A 22815-nucleotide genomic window follows, 5' to 3' on the forward strand; every position below is an offset into this window, starting at 1 on the left:
TGTTAGGTACAGCTAGGCTTGCAGTTGAGACCCTTCCTCAGCACTCTGGAACTCATTTGCTTGTGCCTATTCCGTGTCTGGAAGGAGCCTCGGCGTCTCCCTTTGGAGTAGCATTCCAGCTTTAGGAAAAGCCCTCTCCCGTTGTGTCTGCCTCCCACACAACACAGTGCCTGGCACACGGCAAGCCGTAATACTAATTACAATACTGACTAATCGCCAGCGTTGTAAGTGTGGCAGAACGCACGTGACATGCAGCAGAGGTTTCCTGGTTTGCCAGCTCCTCTTTGCCTAGACCCTGTAAAGGAAATCGTCTCCTTAATCAGAATTGTGTCTGTGGCCGATGGGGCAACTCGTGAGACTTGATATTTGAAGAGCTCGGTCTCCAAAGTGACCTTTTCTTGCTTTCCTTGGGGCACCACAGTGGGAGAGCCAGGCCCAGGGAGGACCATTGCCTCTTAATTGGTGTTCTGGTCATCATGCTGGCTTCACCAGACAATGCCTGGCCACCCTCTGTTCAGAGCTGAATGTCCTTTCTATTTCCACTACACGATGTCCCTCAGACATCAGGTCCCATGTCCTTCTGGAAGTAACAAAGTGGAAGGCCACAGAGAAATGCCCTGGGCCAAACTGATTTTATGTGTTTTAGTCCAAGAGGCTGGCTTCCTTAACTCATTAGTATTTCTTGGCCCCCTCCCCCGGGTCTGGGCTAAACTTGCAGGAACAACCCAGACCCGGAGCCCCGACCTCAGGCTGTCCTTGTTGATGTGCCTCTAAGTCACTGAGGTTTAAAGAGACAACTGGGGCCTGGCTGTGAGATTTTTTTTCAGATGCTATGCTAGGAGAGCACAAGGCCTGCCCAGGTTCAAATCTTACCTCTGCTTCTTCTTTGTCCAGGGACCATGGGTAAGTGACAAGCTTTATCAGCTTCAGAACCCTCTCTGTAGTTTGGGACCACACAGCAAGGCAGTATGGGAGGCAAGGCAAGGGAACACATACAATCTGTCCTTTCGATCACCAACCCCTGCTTCATGAGTTAGAAAATCTAGGATAGAAGTATCTGTCTGTAGGCACATCTCTAAATTTTGTTCTCTTCCTTTAAATAGTCAGTATTTAGCATTCAGCTGATATTTATCAACCTATGAAGTACTGGACAGTACTTCCCATATGATGACATAGGAATGAATTTATTAATTAAAAGATGCTACCCTCTGTGGCTGATTCTCTGACTGGGAGGAACACTGATGAGGAACAGGTCGGGTCTTGTTAAGTGACCCCAGTTTGGGTAGCACTGATGGGGAAGAGACACCTGTGTGTGCAGCCCCCGGAAGAGTGTGGGACCATCATAGGCAGCTGAAGCTCCCAGCTGGGATGATGGGTGACTCAGGAGGCAGAGAAGGTGGTTGAAGAGGGCACAGCAGGGAAGGCATCAAGAAGCTCTCTGCCCATGATTAAGGTCAGGCACCCTCCTAAGCTGGAAAGCCTACATATAATGACCCTGCTGAGCCCAGGACTGAGAGGAGAGACTGTTCCATTGGAGGCCTTCTGCCGGGGCACTATGCCTCAGATGCATTCCAGGGGTGGGGAAAGCTCAGAACAGATGTGTCACATAAAAGGAAGAGAGTCACAAGAACAGGTCACTGTGAGGTTGAAGCCCCTCTATGGCCACTAGAATCTTACACAAAGGATCGCAGAAAAGGTGTCTGAGGCTTAGAACCTAATCCAGGCTAACTCACACCATTGGAGGCTGAACTCGGAGGAGGAGATGCTCTCTAAAGTCCCATTGCCTCTGGATGAGGCTGCAGGCCCAAGATACAGGCAGGGGCTGTTCAGATGCCTGTTAGTGCCACCTCTCCTGGTCCTGGTCACTCCCTGATGTCTAAGGTCCAAAGGAACCAGGTGTTCTCTCATTTTGACTGTCTCTGCCTTATGTGCCCTCCAGCCCCCGGCCGCTTGTTTCTCTGTCCCTTCTGACATTTGGCTGTGGGAGGGACAAGTGCAGAACACTGTCCCTGATGGGACAGGGCTCAGCTTGTGGGCAGGAGTTCTGAGACTCACATCAGGGCTCAGCCCAGAGTCTGAGCTGGTTGAAGAAGTATGTAGCCTAGCGACAACCCAAACCATCTCTGAGGTACTGAGGACACAGGGTGCTGATAGTGGAGCTTGTCACCGAGACCAATTCGGTTTGCTGTGCTCTGAATTTGCCTTCAAATTCAGATGTTTGACTTCAAAAAAATAATGTGGGAAAATAATGTTTTTTTTTTTTTCCTTTGCATCCTATGTGTGTGAACTGAGTGAGAGGAGCTGGAGACCATGCTCAGAGGTGAAGGCAAAGAAGGAGCTGGAAGCCCATTGTCATAGTGGATACGTCTCAAAGATATGACTCGAATCCTAGTCTTGTTCTGTGCTATAGAAAGAGACAGTAAAGACGTTCTCATTAGTGCCCACACCAACGATAGAAACCGCTCCTTGCTCTATTGAGGACACAGAACAAATAGTTTCTGCAGGCGGCCATTTCATACCCACAATCTTATTCCTTACAAAAGAAATGTTTACAAAGGGAGTGTTCCTATGACCCGTATGTGTCATGGCCAGTGTATATCTGATGCTACAGGCCATCAAGCATGCAGAGCTCAATGTCGGGGTTGTTTAAATTCCGGAACCTTCTATTCTTGGAGGTCTGAGGTGTGCAGTGTGCACAAAGCCAGGCATTTATCTAGACGTAGCAGTGACTACTGGTCACTCTACAGCTAGTCTAGAGCTGACTTCCAAGCCCTCTTCCTGATAAAGTCCCCAGGGTTTTAGTATTGTCTGAGAAACAGCGACTATCCCTTTCCACTGTGATGGTAGCATCAGATTACCCCCGCTCTCAGGAGGGGAGGATTGAGTGGGTTGAGCCTTCCCACGATTCCATTCTGGACCATGAGTACCTACAATGGGATGGGACATCATGCCGAGGGTGCTGGTAAGCCCAGCATGACCTTAGGTGACCTTATGACTCCAATGACCCCAGGCAGCTACACCTGGGGGGAAGACCAGCTAAGGTCTGATGAGGCAAGATTCTGAAGGTTCAGAAGTCAAAGTCAGGAGAAAGGGGCAGCATGGAAGCCAGGGAAAAGGAAGGCTAGGCTAGGTGCAGAATGAAAAGCCCAGGTAGAGAAGAGAAGCCGGGTCTCCCTGGAGATCAGTAGCCAGGAATGCTGACTTCCCTGCCAGGGGACTGGGGGTGGGGAATCAGGGAAGGAAGGCTTGGCTTAATCTGCATAGCATTAATTAGCAAGAGTGTCTAATTAGGACAACCATTACAGAGCTACAGTATGAAGCCAGTGCTGAATATCAATCAGTCTTGGAGCCGCTCTGTGAAATTGAAGCAAAGGTTGACCTTATTAAACAGAAAAGATTTCTAACTCAATTACTTCCCAAGTCGAATGCACAGACCGAGGTGAAGTCAGGAAGGCACATCAGACTTTAATTCGGGAAATACAGGTTCTGGATGCTACCTTCCTCCCTTGAGGGCTTCTAACCAGTGGCAGAAGTCATGAATGGGCCACGTGCGTGTACTGCGTGATCACATGCACAGCCTTGGAGCTAATTACCTTGGCAAGGGAAGGCGCCTGTGCGTCCTTGTGTTGGTGAAGCTTCACTTTGATTGGTGCCCCAACATGACGCTGTCTGCATAATTTTCTGTGCCCCCCCCCACAATGTTCCAAACAATAAGACACATTAGAAACTTCAAAGTCTCTGGGAAGATCTGCTGTAATCATTACAGTTCTGGCCTGTCTCCGGAAGCCATGAGGCAGGCCAGGAGACTGCGGGTTCAGGGGCCTGGGAACCACGTTATCACCCTGAGCACAGCCTCAGGAAGAAACCCAGTAGCTCCGAGCAGCTTCTGTTTGGATCTGGAGGCCAGTGGGGCCCAGCCTCAGGGCTGCTTGCTCAGAACTTGAAGGAAAGACAGGTCTAGGTGGCAACTTGGTTCCCTCAAATCTGACTTTGCCATTTGTTGGCTGTGCCCTTTGACAAGTTAGGCTCCTTGGAGCCTCAGTTTCCCTGTTCCTGAAAGAGAGTCCATGATACCTCCCTTGCATGGTAGGTGCTTGTAAGAGGAGGAGGAGGAGGAGGAGGAGGAGGAGAAAGAGGAAGAAGAAGAGGAGGAGGAGTAGAAGGAGTAGAAGGAGGAAGAAGAGCGATTTGTTCTAGATTATTATCAACGGGTAATCACAGACCTGTGAAGGACTGGTTGTGCCCAGGAATGGGACAGGGACAATCATAGGAACATCTCCAGAAATGTGTCTTGGTCTCCTACCCAGCAAAAAGTCTCTTATGCAGCCTGAGGCTCCACTGAGGTAACAAGACACACAGTCCCACACAGTGCCTGGGACACTGAAGGGCAGGGTAAGTAAAATCTGGCAGATAGCGAAATTCTGAGGTAGTCGCTTGACCTTAGAAAAGTCGCTTCAAGAACTCTCCAACTGGTAGTGTTTTACCAGTAAAATGGGAACATTAAGTTCTATCACAGGTGAGATGAAATTCACAATAGGCGTGCACAGGAGGTAGCACGGTGATCAGCGCTCAACAAAGATTAGCCCTAAAGTTTTCCTAAGCACCTCTTTGAGTCCCTAAGCCCAGCCCAGAGACTGAGGCCGAGGTTCCCACCCGGCTTCAGTGTGTATTCCTACCTCAAGCTGAGAATAGTTACTGTTCCAGCCCAACACTGGGAAATGGGTGTGAGTGAGTGAAATGGAGGTTTCAAAGCCCAGAGAAGCTTGGGTGGTTCGTCCCCGTCACAGGGATGGACCCGAGGCTTGCATGCGCTCCTTTAGCCACCGGCGGAATGCATATGACAAGAAAAGCTGGATGTCTCCACCGCACAAATGCCCCTTTCTGGAAGTCCAGGGCTCAGATTTTGAAAAGTAAACTTTTCAACTACAAAAGGCTGTATGTATCCTCACTAGTAATTTGAGAAGAGAAGAAACGTGGTTAAGAAAACACCCTATAAAATATTGATATTTTCGTAATCTTTTTTTTTCTCTACGTGGGAAATCTCAAAAACAATCAAAATCATGCCACACGCACAATTTCAAGCTCAAAGCTCTGCAGTCAATTTTCTATCACGGTTTCTCTCCATGTCTTCAGATGCTCTCTGTCTTCCTGCCTGTAATAGTATCCTTCACTGGTGGCCCTCTGGTGGTCTGAGCTGTCCTGTAGGACTAGACAAACTTAAAGGTGACCCCTGATAGAGTGCTAGAGAGATGAGCCAGCCATTGAGACTACATCCTGCTTTTGCTGAAAACCTCCCAGCAGCCACATTGGGAGGTTCACAAGTGCCTGTACCTGTAGCCCGGGATCTGACTCGCTCTTCCGGACTCTGGATGCTGCACTCACATGCACCCCTTTACCAGTCCCATCTTAAAACTAAAAGTAAAATCTGTATAGGTACACATGACACCCCCCCCATCAATGGGTGTGTCCGGTGTGTTTTGCATGTTAGGGATTATTCCTTTGTTTTTAAAAACATAGGGAGAAGGTTTGACCAGTTGGTCATGGGACTCCTCCCAGCCAGCGAGTCAATTTTAAGGTCCCAGATGGAGTGTGTTGGGGCATAGCGGGTATGGCAGGTGCCCCGCCATGTGGTGTTTGGTGACTAATTAGTCAGCCTGTGTCATTGGTGTCACCCGAAGGGTCATGTCAGTCGAGTTCAGGTAGAAAAGAAGACAATTCAAAATGTTAGCAAATGGGAGCAGTTCCAGACCCACTTAGACTTCCTCGACAAATTTTCCAGGTTATGAGATCTCAAGGCTGTATGTAACTGTCCATTAGTCCAGCGTACAGCTCTGTCTCTCTGCAGGCTGCTGGCCCAGCAGGCTGCACCAGGCAAAACCACGGAGCAGCTGGGAGCTACCTTTTAATGGAAAAAGCATCAACTTTGGGAAGAAACAGAAGAAGCTTACAGGGGAGGAGGCAGTGCTGGCCCCCGGCCTCTTACTTTTCCCCTAAAATGACACGGACACACTTTGAGGCTGACTTGAGCTAATGTCTGCCAAGAAAATGAAACAGAGGTGGAAGTGTGCCACTGGTCGCAAGCCTTCCTGGGGTGGGCGTGATGGTCCCCACATGCTTTTGGGACCCTTTGATAAGAACCTTATGGTCACTTCTGGCTGGAAAGCACTATGAACTATCCCAGCTCTTTCTTGTAGGAAAATCCATCTGGTCTCACATCAACCCGAGTGTCCCTGAGTTTCCAGCCCCCCCTTTTTCTTTTCTTTTTCAGCCCCAGCTGGGATTAGCATCATGTAAACTTTCAAAGGTTGGAACCTTCTAGAGGTTCAGAATTGTGCTCTTTTTTCCCTTGGTGCCCAGGAGGTACTCCAGGGTACTCTGCATTCTGATGGTCGTGGAAGAGGTTAAATAGGTTCAGTGCTGGGGATGGAACCTGGGGCCTGTGTGGTTAGTACTCCTCTACCACTGAACTACACTACCACCGAGCTACACCCCCAGCCTTTGTCTGCTTCTGGGTAGTACAGAATGTACCCATTTCTCCACAGCTGGATCATATAGTGCAGCTAAGTGAGAGTTTGTGCAGGAAGACAAACTGAAAACTTCTGGTGGGTAGGGCCCTCTCTGTATATCCCCCAGCATGGACCATACGGTGCTGTATCCATCAGGTAGGTACTCAGTGAGCAAGAACTGTTTGAAAACTTTTGCGAAAATTAAGTGAATTAGGACTTGGGATGCTGAGGCTGGAAGATGATGGGTTTATGTAACCAGACTTTGTCTCAGAAAACAACACAATGGGGTCTTGGGGAGATGGGGTCATAGGTAAAAGCAGTTGCCACAGAAACCTGATGATCTGAGGTAAACTCCTGGATCTCACATGGGGGTGGAAGGAGAGACTGCCTTCCAAAAGTTGTCCTTTGGCTTCCACCTGAGTGCTGTAGGGCTTGCACATGCCTGCTGTGACCTGTGCACACCAACAGTCAAACACACAAGAAACCAAAGTGCGATCGAATGAACACACCAGTTACTTCACCGGCTCTCCCTTGTCGCTCCAGGGCTAATTTGGCATAAAAACTGGTCTCAGTAGCCAGATCAAAGGAATGAGTGGTGGACACACCAGAGAGATCAGCTCCTGTTCTATCTCAGTCCACAGCGGGCAGGGGAGAGTGTTAGCACAGGCACCTGCAAGAACTGGATCCAAGAATCAAATTGTCCTCTTAACTGGAGCCGCCATATTGGATCTTAGAACCTTGCTCTGCAGATCCCAAATACCTTTCACCTCTGCCAGTGAGTGATATCTCCTTCCCGTAAGCCCTTTCAGTTCTCCCAGAGTATCATCTGGCAATTAATCAGATCTTGCTGTTGAAACATCTTCCATCATTATCTTAGTTGTTTTAGCTGAGGCATAGTGTTTGTACACCTTCATGGAAGTTTCGTCAGCCGCTTAGAAATGTGTATTGGTGTGTAATTATCACATCACCTTGCTGAGCACCCCCACCACCTCAAACTTCCTGCAGTTCCACGTAAGAACCTTTGTCCTTTTGTAGTTATTTTTGCAATGCGCCATAGCTGCTCTATAGAGAAATCTAGTCTTTCTTGCCTGTTGTGTTTTGGTCTCTTGTCTTGATGTGCCTTTTGGGTCTGCGTAAGGAACTTTTTCAAGAGCATTTCTATTTCCTGCTGTAGAGTTGGTCCAGGGCAATGAGCCGTGCTCTGTCTTAGGGGTCTGAGGCTCTGCTCTCTGGCATAAGACATTCACCCGCCTGGGCATGCTATACAGGTGGAGTGTGCAGGAATTGTAAATTGTTGATTAAGGATACCACAGTTTCTTTAGTCTTTCTTGGCTCTCAGACCATGTAGAGAACCCACACGGTCTGACCTATTAGCTACTTTTGCTCAGGGCTCTTCCTTTGTTCCTTTATGACTGGAGGTCCCCGTCTCTCTCCAGACACACACCACTCAGGAGTACGGCAAGTCCTAACTAGATGTTCTGATTGGAAGGAGCGGAAAGTGCTGGCAGCCAGCACTCACTGAGCTGAGCTGCTTTAGATACCATGATGGTCACACAGCTCTGAGTAGCTGGGGCAGGTTCTGGACTCAGCAGACAGCCAAATCGCTTATGCACTGACTATAGGCTCTCTAAGCCACCTGGGCTGAAGTTGCAGGGAGCATCCTCTGCCCTGACCAGCAGGTCACCACAACCTTCCCCTGCCCTGGACCTCTTTCTGCTCCTTTGCTGGCCCCTTATCCAGTAACTCTTCTGCTGTTCTTGTCTTTCTCTCCTGCCCTTGGCTTGAGCCAGGAGGCAGAGCAGCTACCAGGATATTCTGATTTATTCCTGATGAAGCTCTTCATGGCCAGGGACATGAGGGGCCTCAGAATCAGAGGCCCTATCATGGTATGGACACCCAAAACCTTATAACAGTGGCACAAAAAAAATTATACCCATATGACATATGAGTGTGGAGGTAAACATTCAACAATATTCAACACATCAGTAACTAGAATCTAGCCAGATATCACGCACATAAAACACCGTGCCCCATTAGGGTCATTCTGGGAAAGCAAGGATGTTTTCTCCTTGAAAGCAAAGGCTCAGAAGGAGCAGCCCAGGCTTAGGCTAACTGCCCCACCCTGCTCCTAGAAGGAACTGGGGGTGGTCTGTCCTCTGCCCTGCTGTTTCCTGTTACACCCCTTCCATGTGATGCTTTCTGCCTGGCCCCCTAACTTTCTTTCCCTCTCTCCTGCAGGGTTCCATGTTTTCGTTGGCCCTGAAATGCCTTATCAGTTTATCCACCATCATCCTGCTTGGTTTGATCATCGCTTATCACACCAGGGAAGTACAGGTATGTCCTCCCCCGACTTCAAGTAGTAGCTCAGCCTTCTGCCTTGGTCTGGGCTGAACCTACCCACCCACCCACCGTCAACCCAACTTGAGTGACCCAAGATGGTGTCTGATATCTTTTATTTGGATCCTCACAGAGGGTGTCTTGAGACAATCCTGTGACCCTAGAACAAGTAGACATTATTTCCTCTCAAACACCAGCAGGGAGCCTGAATTTTTTAACATAAAGACTCCTCCTCTGAAGGCACAAGGCTGGGACCTGCCATTTTCTAGCTAGAGATGTGTGAGGTGGTTGAGATGGGGCCTCTATTTCTGGCTGCCTAGGATTGATTCAGTCCTCTGGGGAATACTTCCTGGACATCTGGGTGTTCTTCCAGCTTGGCTGATATATGGGAGGGTTGGTTCAACTTGGACTGTCAGACTAATGCAGGATTGAGTGGACCCCAGCATTCTCTTGTGGTAGTGAGTTGTCACACCCCACCCACAACCCCGGTCTGAAGACTGATATGCTCACTGCTGACTCAGGTCATCCAAGATATCCAGATGTTCCTGATCATGTACGTGTGAATCTGGATACTCCCTCCATCCTCCGGTCAGAGGAGCATAGACAGACTCACATCTGGACGGCAGGAAGAGCCTGACAAAGACCAGAACTCAAGAGTCAGAAAGACTGGGGCCAAGTCTTGGCCAAGACCTCTTCTTGCTGGGTGTTTTTGGATGGTCCTGTGACCTTTCTGGGTCTCAACCTCCTCACCTGGAACAAGGAAGCTTTATTCCAACTTGGCTGGGTTCCTGTGAGGGGAGACTGAGAAGGCCGTGTGTTATGTTTCAGTGCTAGCTGGTATGATGGTAAGCTTAGGTCCTTTTGTTCTCGTCCTGACACAGAGATCGTGGGGAGCCTCTTCATCCCTGACAGTGGTCCAGCTTCTAGCCACGTTCTGGAGTTGCTGTGGCTAGATGGGATGTAGTGGTTTTGACTTAACGTCTTCTGTAGGCCTGCCTGTAGGACTCTCAATATGCCAGTGTCACGAGGACACCCATTTAGAGGCTAGACTCTATAGTTTTTTGTAGTCTTGTGCTCTTAGATTGGGTTGTACTTTGAGGGCCCAGTGCAGAGGTTACTAGGTAACTTTCTTCATATCTGGACTCATGCAGAGGTTACTAGGCAACTTTCTTCATATCTGGACTCAAACCCAGACCATTGTTTTTTTTTTTTTTTTTTTTTTTTTTAGCAAATCTCTGAAAGGAGCCAGTAGCATAAGTGAAGATGACCAAGGGGCCATGACAGGGCAGACTCTCCAGCTTCAGCTCAGGTTCTGCCCTACCTGGAGCCAGCTGGGATGGGGGTGGGGGTTTTGCAGCTCTTCAACCTCTGGGTGTCCCCATGTTTTCATCTGTAGAGAGGCTGCGTGGGAAGTTATCAGAGGCCAGATTGAAGAAGAAAAATCAAAACTCAGCTGCACCAGGGTTGGGAGGAAGGGCAGCGGGCAGTTTTTAACACACAGAGGTCCTCCCAGACACCTTTGCTTTCTATTTATGCTCCAGGCATTGTGAGGAAGGAGTAAGGTATTTGATTCTCTCGGGGTCAGTCCTTTTTTCTGCTTCAGGTCTGCAGAACTGACATAGTTCAACTGAAAAGTGCCTGGGCGGCAGGGTCGTGCTGCTGGCCGACCACATAGCCCACGCTCAGCTTAGGACCAGTGTGTTTCAGCCCTAACCATGCTCTCTGGGTAGCTTACTCCCAGTTTTAGAGAAACAAGGTGAAGTGGGTGGCTTTGGTCTTCTTAGTCGATTATACACATTGCTGTTATGCATTGTTCTGGGATGGACCGCAGGCTCTGTGCTTGACCGGCCAGCACCCCGCTTCTGAACTACACTCAGACCAAAGTAGTGGCTTTGTCTCCTACCTCAGATGCTGCAGGTTGGATGACCTTGGGATGATAGTAAATCTTCAGTTTTCCACCCAAAGAATCAGAGTCCCACCGCCCACTCTCTGCTGAATCTAAAGGGTGCGGGGATGGTAAGAGAGATGTGGTTTCTAGAAGCGGAGACTTTACCCCCTTCCCTGTTCCACACACAGCTGTCCTCTAACTTCTAGCTGCATTTTGGACGATGCCTCGTGGCCACCAGCACTGCTGCCCAGGACTAGCAAGTGTCTGGCTCTCCTCTGTGGCTAGGCTCAGTTTCCCTGACCCAGACTCTCATCATAGTGTACCCACCGACTGCCAAGGGAAGTTACGGTGTCTTCAATTAACACTCACACCCTCCCCACAGCTGTCTGTGCTGCCTTTTGTCTCCTTCCGGAAGGGAACACACTTACCTGCCCAAACTATAGTTTTCTGCACAATGTCTTTCCCCATCACTTCAGAGACATAGAGGTCATCAGTATTTGCGTCTCCCAAAAATATGCAACGCCTGCCAGACAGCTGGGAAAGACGGTACTGAACTGAAGAACTCTAGTTTCCAAAACGAATTTTATCATTATTCTGCTTGTGGTCTTGGGCCTCAGTTTCTTCGTCCAGATATTAGGGTCCCAGACCCCTGGTTTTAAATTGCCCTGCCTAAGTGTGATCGCTCATCATTCCGGGGCCCTGGTTTCTGAGGGTGTAGGGAGGAGCTGTCACCTGTGTGACTGACAGTTTCCAGGGGAAACCGTGGCAATGCCTTCCTCAGGGCAGGCCAGCTGCTGCTGCTGTGAGCAGGGTGGGAAGGCTGTGGCTGTGTCGCCTCCCCTGACCACCTGCCTTGCACAAGACCTGCTGGGTTCTCTGAGTGTTAGGGCAATGAAGCTGATGGCTACAGTAATGGCCTGGGGAGGACCACCTACCAGTGACAGTGTACATCTAGAATGCATACCTCATTCTGCTGAGAGGAACTTGCTCTCAGCCCCACTCCTGTCTCTAGAGAATCAAGGACAGAGCCAGGTTGCCATGTTGTCACTTCTGATGCTCACCCCACATTTCCTCAGCCTTCATCTTTTGTGGCATTTTTGGAGTGGAGCTCTGAAAGACGCAGGTACCTTTTATCCCCAGGCCAGTGCACTCTGAGAAGAAAGGAAAATTCAAAAGCCGAGCAATTTGGACATTCACTAAAATGTGACTGGAAGCCAAGCTTGTTCGTAGACAATGCACTCCTGTGTCTTTATACTTTAGATGCCCTTGGTGTATCCCTACTTTATGCAGAGGGCACTGGACTTGGCTGCTCTCCTGGTCGCCGGCCTGCCCTGTTCTCTGTTGCCCATCCAGCTCCGTTATTCATTCAGCAGGCGTTTAGTGAGGCTGCTCTGTGCACAGCCAGGGAGGAGCCCTTATCCCTAGGGGTCCTGATGTCAGCATTGCTCCTGCGAGGGGTTGCCAGCCTCGACTGTGTCTGGTGCTATCCTTGAAAGCAGGCTACCAGGCTTCGAATAACATGGATGCCAGAGCAGACCAGCTTGGGTTCAGGCCGTTACCATGAAGAGACACCAAGACCAAGGCAACTCTTTTAAAAGAAAGCATTTGAATGGAGGCTTGCTTACAGTTTTAGAGGCTTATATTATAGTCCATTATCCTCGGGGTGGGGAGCAAGGCAAGGCCACACCTCCTTTTTAAAAAAGATTTATTTGTTTATTATATGTAAGTACACTGTAGCTGTCTTCAGACACACCAGAAGAGGGCATCAGATCCCATTACAGATGGTTGTGAGCCACCATGTGGTTGCTGGGATTTGAACTCGGGATCTATGGAAGAACAGTCAGGGTTCTTAACCACTGAGCCATTTCTCCACCCCAAGACCACACCTCTTAATTTTTCTTAAATAGTGTCTCTTCTTGGTGACTAAACATTTAAATATATGAACCCATGGGGAACATTCCTACTCAAACTGCCACAGGGTCCCAAACAGAAGTCACAGAATAAACAAAAGCCCAGGAGTGAAAACTTCAGTGTTGGTTCAGAATGTCTAAGGCTAAGGTCTTGGGTAATGTGTGTGGGGGTGGGTGGAGAGGGGGTGCTCCATTGTGGAAGGTGGGCAGGCCCAGTGGCCCCTGTTTGTCTTGCTAAGGGGTTTTGAAAGGCAGCAGCAGGAATCACAGAATGCTATTAAGCCGGAGCATTATTTACATTTTAGACACACTCTGCAGTTGCTTACAAGTGTTCCAAGAGTCAATTTCAGAGGCAGGAGGATAGGTTGAAGCTGTTACAACATCCAGGTGAAGGATAGTGATGCCTGACCAGGATGAGTGCAGGAATGGGGACAGAGGAGGGAACTCGTTAGAGATGCTGAGCGAAGGGATGGAAATGACAAGACTTGGTTACCAATTAGGGTGGTTACATTCTGGGCAGGGAGAGAGGAGTCTCCCAATTGCTTGGATAACTCAGTGCTGGAGAGAGCCATTCATTAAAACTGAAAACACAGAAGGAGGTCAAGGTAGGACTGGTGTTGGGTTCTACTCTGGCATAGGAGGGGGCCTCTGGCTGCCTCCAGAGGGAATGGGAGCTAATGATGTCGAGTAGTTAGGGATGGATGTGCAGGGGCAGAGAGATAAAAGAAGGGAGCAGGGCAGAGTCCCCAGAGGAACCTTGACAGGTGATGAGTAGGTGGGGGAGGAGCTGCTAGGAGACTGAGAAGGAAAAGTTAAAGATTACAAGGAGGGAGGACAGGAAGGAGCTGTTGCATCTGCTGTGTAGAGGGCAGGACTGAAGAACACACTGTCCTCGCTTTAACTTATTCCTCGTCATGTCAGTCACTGGGCACGACAGTGTGGGTGAGGGGGGCTGAGTGAACAGGTGGTGGCAGGGGACATAGGTGGTCTGTTTGCCTCTGCTGACTGGAGACGTGTGCTATGAGCTACCAGCAAGGAGCCAGGCGAAAGGGAGAGGGGGGAACTAGGGGTTACCTCTGATCCAGGAGCCCACAAGAGGGGAAGAGTAGAGTGCCCCAGGGAGGAGTTGCTGGCGTAGGCTAGGGGTGTGGACAGCAGTGGGAATTCACATCACCAAGCCCCCAAATAGAGGAGCTGCAAGCACCATCAGTTAAAGCTTGAGTTATTTCATTAGCTGACTCAGGGGGACAGGGTTTATCTGCTCCTCGCCTGGACCTAATGGAAGCTGCTGTACACTTGTTTAGTTTCCTCTAATGTGACAGAAACATAATGGCAGTGATAAGATATGAGCCTTCAACTTTATGAGTTTGGCACCCAAGGGACCCAAACTGGAGATTTTCATTTATTAGGTATATAAAAGTGGATATTTTTTATTAAATACCAATAGGGTTTTCAGAAGTCAGGGAACTTGTTTAAAATTATTGGACATAAATTATAGTCAAGAGACAGCTCACACTGTAAACAGCTCACCCACTGTGGTGCAATTGTCCAGGAGATCCAAGCAGCCTCCTGGGTGGTCACAATGTACTGTCTGTCACCAAGACATAATGTGTGTGATGCAGGAGGTATCATTTGTGCACTCTTTGGGGTCCTTTTGCTAAGTATGTCAGTGGCTTCCCATCAGGGGACAGCAGACGGTCCAGCCTTGTTAACTGCCCCCCTCTTTCTATAGAGAAGTGAACTCATCACATTCTGAACTTAGGAGGTGACCGGCCTTTAGAGGAAGAGTGTGACAGCTGCATTCTGTTCCGAGGTCTCTAAATTAGTGAGTTTACCCACATGTAATTTAGAACACAGCCTTCATGCTTATCTACTTACTTAAGGATCAGAGCTCATTCTAAACTCCTGCCTCTGCGATGTGTTTGATCCCCGCCTTGACCAGCTGACCCAGGGTCTTTAGCACCATAAGAGGAGGTGTGAATGAATCCATGTGGCAGGAAGGAAGTAGTAGTGGGGGGGTGTCTTCTAGAGGGGCTAGGTCAGTTTCCCAGGGAGTCGAACCTGGGCACTGTAATCACTTGGAGCAGGGACCTTATATGTTGGAGACAGAGCTGGTCTGGAACTATTCAGAGGGTTACAAGAGGAGGAAGAAGTTATGCCTTTCTTCCATGGGACCTGGAGTCTGTCCTTCCTTTCTGCAGATGCACAGTAGACAGTTCTTCGGGTGGTATTCCTGGATGCTTGATTGATGCATTTGAAGTACTAGTTCTGAGGCTGAGGAGATATCTCAGTTAGTAAAGTATTTGCCAGCCAACCATGTGGACCTCATTTTAGATTCCCAGCACCCATATAAAAACTGGGCTTGATGTGTCTGTAACCTCTGAGGGGAGCATGTGTGTATGTCTCTATCTCTGTCTCTGTCTCTCTCTCTCTCTCTCTCTCTCTCTCTCTCTCTGTGTGTGTGTGTGTGTATGTGTGTGTGTAGAAAGGTAGATCTCTAACGTTCACTGGCCAGCCAAGTTAGGTAAATTTAAAAGCTCCAGCTTTATTGGGAGACACTGTTTGAAAAAATAAGGTGGAGAGGGACTAAGGAAGAAGCTGTCCTAGTTAGGGTTTCTACTGTGGTGGTAAGACGGTATGCTCAACGGCACCTTGGGTTTACTCTGTCTTACAGCTTATAGTTTATCATCCCGGGAAGTCAGGGCAGGAACCTGGGTACAAGAGCTAATGCAGATGCCATGGAAGAATATTGTTTACTAGTCTGCTCAGCCTAATTTCTTATACCATCCAGGACTACTCATCCAGGGGTGGCACCACCCTCTGTGAGATGGGCCTACCCCATCAACCATTAATGAAGAAAAATGCACCGCAGGCTTGCCCATGGGCCAGACTTGTGGGGGGAATATTTTCAGTTGAGGTTTCCTCTTCCAAAATGACTCTAGCTTGTGTCAAGTTGACACAAAAAGTACAAAGCCTAGTGTTGACCTCTGACCTCCATATGCACGTGAACACACACACACACACACACACACACACACACACACACACACACACCACAGCTCTGAGTCCCTGAGATATGAAGAACCTGGTTTCTCAGCCTGGCTTGGTCTGAGGGCATCAGCTCAATTCCCATGTGGTCAGCACAGAGACCAGGGCTCAGGTGGTTCTAGTACGGAAGGGGACTCCAGCCCAACAAGGACAAGCCCCTTTGTCAAGTGTATGCCTATCACATATAAGAAACAGAAAATGGGAGAGTGTGTTCCAGGGACTCATCACAGGGCTGCAGATCCTGGGATCAGCCTGTGCTTGGTAGGGCTGGAGAAAAGGAAGCAAGAGAGGAGAGAGTCTGCCATGAACACACACAATTGTCTACTCCCAGCATTCAGGATGAGACATGAAGATCGAGTTGCAGGCCTGGGCTACAGTTTGAGACCATGTCTCAGTAAAAGAAGAAAGGAGGTGGGGGGGGGAGAGAGGGGGGGGCTTCAGCAGGAGACCAGTTCACCTTCTTTGAAGATGGGAGACTCAGCGGCTGGCACGTAGGGAACTGCCGGGGCGGTGATGATTGCCCTGCACCTAGCTTGTGCTTTGAAATCTGGATGTGTTTTCACAGACCTGCCCCTTTACCAATCTTTTCTCTGGGAACTTGCTCTGGGTGCATGTCTGGTCTGACTTAGAACTAGCAGCCGTGTGCCTGGTTAGTAGGTGGTAAATGCTAGCTTTTGTCAGCCCCACTTCCCTAGATCTGGGCTCCATGATGATGGAGACTGAATCGGAGCTAAGAGATATCTGTCTAACACGTAACAAGACTCAGCAAGAGCAAGCTGGACAGTGAGTGAAGGAACTGAACACAGATAGATAGATACACAGTCTTTCTTCCTTCTGTGGGGGGCACTCATCTTCAAAAGGCTGGCCTGGTCTAAGTCTACAGTGCTGGGTTCTGGCCCATGAGTTTTGTATCCCAAAGGACAAAGGTCTCAGTAGATTCTCCTGTGAGCTGGTCTTGTCCACTGTTGCACTCTGGTTAGCCTACCTCAGTCCCAGGACCTGCCCACTTAGGTCTGCCCCTGGCCATGAATTGCCATGGTTACCACATCAGTCCTGATGTTCAATTTCTATGTGACACTGTGTCTTTATTTACTGTTTAAACACTTGAGTTTAACCCTTTTGCCTCACAGGGGGCTTCCTGCCTCTGTTCCACTCGTAGGCTTTAAGTTCTCTGTTCTGCCATGACACTGGGGTGAGGGGAAGGCCAGGTTTCATTTTGGCTGTCTGTACTGATTTTTCACTTTTGTCTCTGGGAAATGGGCATCCTGAATCATACTGTTTCCTGACAGTGTGTAGTGTGTTTATTAAAGCCACATCCTGGGCATGTTGAGACATGTCCCAGCCAGGATAGACAACTCCAGACTTCCCAAGTCCACTTGCTGTGTGCCATTGACTATGTGTCTTTCATTGTGGGAAAGGATGAATGGGAGGGGTGTGTGTGTGTGTGTGTGTGTGTGTGTGTGTGTGTGTGTGTGTTTGCTGTCTCACTTATGTGTGTACACATGGAAGCCAGAGGTTGACAGTGGATGCATTTCCCCAGCATTCTCTCTCTTGTTCTTTGAACCAAGGTCTTTTACAGTTTCAGCTAGGCTGGCTGGCCAGCAAATTTCCAGGATCCACTGTTTTGTGGAGTTACAGGTATAAATGGCCGCCTCACCCAGCTTTTCTGTGGGGACTAAGGATGGGCAAGCTTGATGCTTGCATAGCATGCACTTTCCTCACGAAGCATCTCGGGAGCCCTTCAAATTTCTCCTGCCAACGTTTCCAAAAGTTGGCCCCAGGAATCCGGGGCGGTAGGTCTCTGTCCTAGATCTGACAGGGATCCAGGGCAAATTAGTTTGGGAGGAATTATGTTTGTAAATGGAAGGTGACTTCTCCCTTTTCTTCTCTCACTGGCTTGAGACAGGCCCCAGCAGTCAGAATCCACCTGACTCTAGGTTGCCTTGGAAACCACACACTTGTCTTCACCCTGGGCTATGCGAAGGGAGTGGGCATAGGATGTGTTGTTCAAGAGGCTTCAGCAGTGAAAAGTATCACTGCCACAATGGGGGGTTGAGCAAGTGAGAAGGGTCTCCGCTCTGCCCCTCCCCAGGGCGCTGGCTGTAGAGAGCTCTGTGCTATCACGTGGGACTGAGGCTTGTGTCCAGGATGTCTGGAGTACTGGTCATTGTAGCCAGATAGGCTACCACTAGCTCAACTTTCCTTTCTTTTCTTCTTCTTCTTTTTTCTTTCTTTCTTTCTTTGTTGTTATAAGGTAGACAGATCAGGCCAGATGGTCTTTGGGACTTGTGATTCTGTGAAGGTAGCATAGCTGAGGGACACTCGGTGACTGGGACATAAAAACAGAAGGAACGTGGCTGGGAGCTTTGAGGACAGTGACAGACAGTGCGTGGTCAGGAGGTTCCTGGCGGGGCCCATTTGAACAACCTTGTCATTTTCTTAACGGCCTTGCCTCTTTCTCAGAAGCAGAATTGGACACCTAACGAATGACCTCAAAGTCGAAATAGCCATCAAAACGACAGTTTCTTTTTGCTCTGGCATCTTATAGCTTAAAAAGACTTCTCTCGAGTCGTTTACAAACACAAACTGGCCAGCCTTTTATCCAAAGTCTCTAGGATAATTACTGTATGTGCCCAAGCCTCTTCTCAGTCCCAGTCTCCTTCTCCAAAGTCCCCGGCAGCAAGCTCACATCATGAAAAGTCCATCTCTGACGTTGGTACCTTGGGCATCTAAGACTTTGTCAGCGTTAACCCATCTAATTTTTGTATTGCTGTGTTGTGTGTATTTATTTGTTTCTTCGTCTGAGGTAAGGGCTGACCTTGAGGTTCAGTCTGTCCTGGAACTTGTGGCTCTTCCTGCCTCAGCCTCCTAAGAGCTGACCTGATTTTCAGACGTGTACCACCCTACCCAGTTATCTTTCTCCCTATTATTTTGGGGCTGTTAGTATAGGCGGCCTATTTAGGGCGGGGCACTCAGTATACATTAATTCTCAGTATTATGGCTAGCTACTGTTCTCTGCATTAACTGTGACCACTGCTGAGAGAGGGTTCTCTGGCTCAGGCTGAGCACAGCACTACTCTGTGGCGGTGAGCATAAGTATTTGGAAGACAATTGTACAGCAAGTTGTTTAGTGAAACAACAGCAACAGGTTGTTCCCTAGGGCCTGTGACCTCAGGCTTTGGGCCAGTTTACGGCATCGGATTCTCTACTGGGAGCTAAGCCTCCAATCCAATCCCAAAGCAGTTGGTTACACCCATTAGCTGTGTGCCTCTGTTGCACCTGTGGGCACATCTCGTCTGGCCGATCAGCACTGAAGCATCGTAGCTGTAGTACTGTAGCCTGGATACCACCTTCCGACATGATGAAAGCTAGTCGGCAGGGGGAAAGTTTTCAAGTTTGCCCAATTTCTCTATCTCCTTCAATGAAAGAATATGGCATCTTCTGGGTCTTACCATTTAGTTTTGGAGGAAGGAACCAAGAATGACAGCAATAGCTTGTATTGTTTTAAGAGCCTTAAGGAGCTTCCTAACCCCATAGGGAAGTATCCTACACTTGGTACTGAGATTTTTGCTTATTCATGCCTGACAAGTCTGGCTATGCAGGGTATAGCTATCATTTTTAAATGGCAATCTCTTCCCACAATGGCGACAATCCCCCACCAGCAATGTGTATCAGCCCACTGTACTGTGTCTGTTCCCCCACAGGCTATTGAACCCCAATTCCCAAGGGACATGTGTTTTGACAGCATCACCAAGGTTCTGGTGCACACACAGAGGAGCAGTAGCCATCCCCGTGCTTGCTCCTTCAATGCCTAATAAAGATGCTGCACACTGCCTGAGCTCGGCGATTCTAAACTGGGCTAGCGGTAACTGACTCTGAGGGTTTGCAAGATTGGAATTTTTACTGTCGAGAGATTTCTGTACAGTTGTTATTGCATTATGCTGCCAAGAAAATTCTGGTGATTCTAGTTTTCTGTTGGGCAAGAATCTAGCAAAGTGACATTTTCCCATTTCTAAGAAGAAAGATGGCGAAATCGGCGCCTTGGATTCGGAGAAGATGGAGCCCGTCTTTCACTTCTCTTTGGTTTAAAGACTTAGCGCAAGTTAGATGAAATCCCATTACTCTGGCACCTCCCCTGTCGGAGGGTAGGGCTACCGTGGGCGTCCGACCGGGTCCAGGTTGGATCTTGTCGTTTATATTTTATTTCTTGTTTTTCCAGATAGAGCTGGGGTCCCTCCCAGCTCTGCTGCTCTGAACAGATCCAGGCATAGTGCCACACTGGGTCCATGCACCATTCTGACCTGGACAGTGGGGGCTACCTGCTGCCTTTCTCATTCTCCTGACTGTAGCAAAGATGGCTTCCGCAGCAGCTCATTGGTTCTTTCAGATCGTGCTGTCTTCGTTAAGCTGATGATCTTTCAGTTCTTCACCCAGGCCCCCATTCTGTCAGGCAGCTTTTGGGGAGGGGGGTGAGGGAAAGCTGCCCCTTTGGTTGCCCCTGTGAAGTTTCCCCTGGGGTCCTTTTATCTCATTCAGCAGCAAGGTATTTGGGGCAGTCCCAGCTTCCTATTCTCAGTGTAAAATCCTTGTCCAAATCACTGAGATAGATATGGAACGAGAAATTAAATCTGGGACAGCCGTTTTCTTTTGCTGGACTAAACAGAGAAAATTGAGATGAAAAAAGAAGCCCAAATGTTTGCCAAGTCTTTTACTCTAAAAATCAGTGGTCTCTGTTAGGCTGAAAAATCATGCCCCTGCCCACCCCACCTTTCCCTACATACCAGGGGCATCTGTGAAACATTCATCTTATGGAACTATGCTTACTGAGCTACAGTGCTTGGTGTTGGGAAAGCATGCTGGGCCTGGGCTCTGAAGTTGGGTGACACATGACACTGGACCATTTGGTAAGACTGTGTTGTAACAATGTTGTTCCAACAGCCTGAGCTACAGGAGAGTGTTGACACAGAGCCACATGCCCTGTGGTTCTAATATTCCCAATTGCTCCGCCACAGCAGCTGGGCTTGGCCCTTGCTGCTGACCTGTGACTAAGCTTGCTACAGCCACAAAGCAGGGATCAGTTGCCAGCCACGGTGGAGCCATCTGCCAGGTGCAGAGCAGAATTCAGACCATGAGGAAGCATCACATGAGCAAACGTCCCTGACACCTTCCTGCTCACAGACCCCACCCCTTGCTTCTTTCTCCCAGTTCTTTCCCTGGTGCCACTGGGGCAGGAAGCTAAACTTCTCTAAGATCCCTGTCAGTTCTCTGGGACACCACTTGCTAGAATGTACTAGAAACTGTAGCCCTTTGAGAGCCAAGCCTAGTCTGGGTGTGTGTAGGATGGAGGTGGGAGGGGCAGGCCAGGCGATGTTTACCTTCCTGCTGTTGTTAGAAATAGCAACAGTTCTCCACCTTGCCTGAGGACTGGACAAAAGGTGATTAGTTCCCTCAATAAGGGAGCTATTGAAGGTCTGTTCAGAGCCAAGAACCACAGGGACAGCAAGGTTCTGGCCCTAAACAGGCTTGTGATCTAACCTGAGATAAACATCGTGACTTGCAGCCACAGTGAACAGCATGGGGAGCCTTCCCACCTAGGTGGGAATAGGGACTTCACACTGGTGCTGAGGAGGAGATGAGAGAAAGCTGGACAGTCTAGCAAGGGCAGGGGAGGGTCCAGTAGGGGAGAGGGCCTGCTGAGTAGCTGGGAGAAGTAGTTAGGGTTGCTTGCTGTTTCTTGGTTGATTTATATCATGTGGTCACTTTTAATCAAGATTGGAGTAAAGTCACACAGGCTTACCCTAGCAAAGATGGCTGTCGGCCACAGGACAGTAGCTAAGATGGCGGCAAGCCTCATAGTGCTTTTAGGGATGGGAAAGACATAGATAAGTGTAAAGGGGTTGAAGAGAATGGATGGGTGAGCTTGGGTCATCCTGGTTTTTCTAAAATAGTGGCAGCCTCTAACTGCTTAGGAGAAGGGAAAGGAATGGTAATCTGATACTGTGTGTGTGTGTGTGTGTGTGTGTGTGTGTGAGAGAGAGAGAGAGAGAGAGAGAGAGAGAGAGAGAGAGAGAGAGACAGACAGACAGACAGACAGACAGACAGAGAGGGAGGGAGGGAGGGAGATGGAGAGGGAGGGAGGGTGGGGGAGAGATTTTAAGAAAGAATGAGAGTTCTTTCATAGCTTATCAAAGACTAGGGGGGGTCAATGAGGTGAGGAGACAGACATACTTGTATGGGAGTTAATTCCTGGATCACAGGCATTGGCCTGGATTTCCAAGTTCAGGTTTGTGCTGGTTGAAAACTCTCCCTTGTTAGTGATTTCCAAGACCAAAGATGACAGCTGCCATATGCACTTGGTTGAGAATCAGGAATGACAAGTACCCACCTCAACCCTAGAATCCTGAGATTCTGCATCCCATCAACAGAATATGCCCCTGGGGCAGGACCTAGGGAGCCCCCGTTTGTCTTGCACTGTCAGATCTTTTTGGATGGTTAGCAGGAGTCCGTCAGCTTTACAGGAATTTACAGAATTGCTGCTCTCTTATTGTCAATTACCTCAACCTAAACCACCTCCGACTCCAGCAGCTTTGGGGACTAGCTTCTCTTAAAGGCAAGGTTTTGAATTGCTTCTTGCCTTCCAGATTCAAACCTGACTGTCTGGCTAGGTGGCTGGGAACTGCCAGTATCCTAGAGTGTCAGGGGCATGGGCTCCTGTGCAGCTATGAATCACCCAAAGCCAGCATGGAACATCTTGTGTGTAGTGGGTTGAGAAGGTGCCCATGTTGAGGTCACAGAGGGGGAGGTGTCCTTCCTGGGCCTGGGCGGTACTCAGGCTTGGCTGTGTCTGGACCACAGAGCAGGGACCTAGCTCAGAACTTGTTCCCGTTTCTCAGCTTCTCTAGCCCTGCCTCTCCCCTTTCTTTATGTGGTCTCTGTCTTCGTCTCTCTCTTTTGGTGATTACTTCCATCTTTTCCTTTTTTTTTTTTTTTTTTTTTTTTTTTTTTTTTTTTGTATTGAAGCATGCAGTGTTTGTCCCTGTGGATTGACTGCATCTGTATGGGCTTGTGTGTGAGTGTGGTTTTAAAGTTGGATTGACAGGGATGGATTTTACTTCCTGGCTCTGGA

General features: G+C 48.9%; 1 protein-coding gene across 1 annotated transcript in view; it reads left to right on the forward strand.

The window, feature by feature from the left end:
- KCNN3 (potassium calcium-activated channel subfamily N member 3) overlaps nt 1–22815 on the forward strand; it is a 140108-nt gene that overhangs the window by 33152 nt on the left and 84141 nt on the right. Inside the window, exon 2 of the mRNA XM_080915318.1 lies at nt 8745–8840. Within this exon, the coding sequence (XP_080771444.1) occupies nt 8745–8840 (96 nt within the window). The remainder of the gene's footprint in view (nt 1–8744; nt 8841–22815) is intronic.

This window comes from Micromys minutus (genome assembly GCF_963924665.1).
Source record: "Micromys minutus genome assembly, chromosome: 4".
Classification (NCBI taxonomy): domain Eukaryota; kingdom Metazoa; phylum Chordata; class Mammalia; order Rodentia; family Muridae; genus Micromys; species Micromys minutus.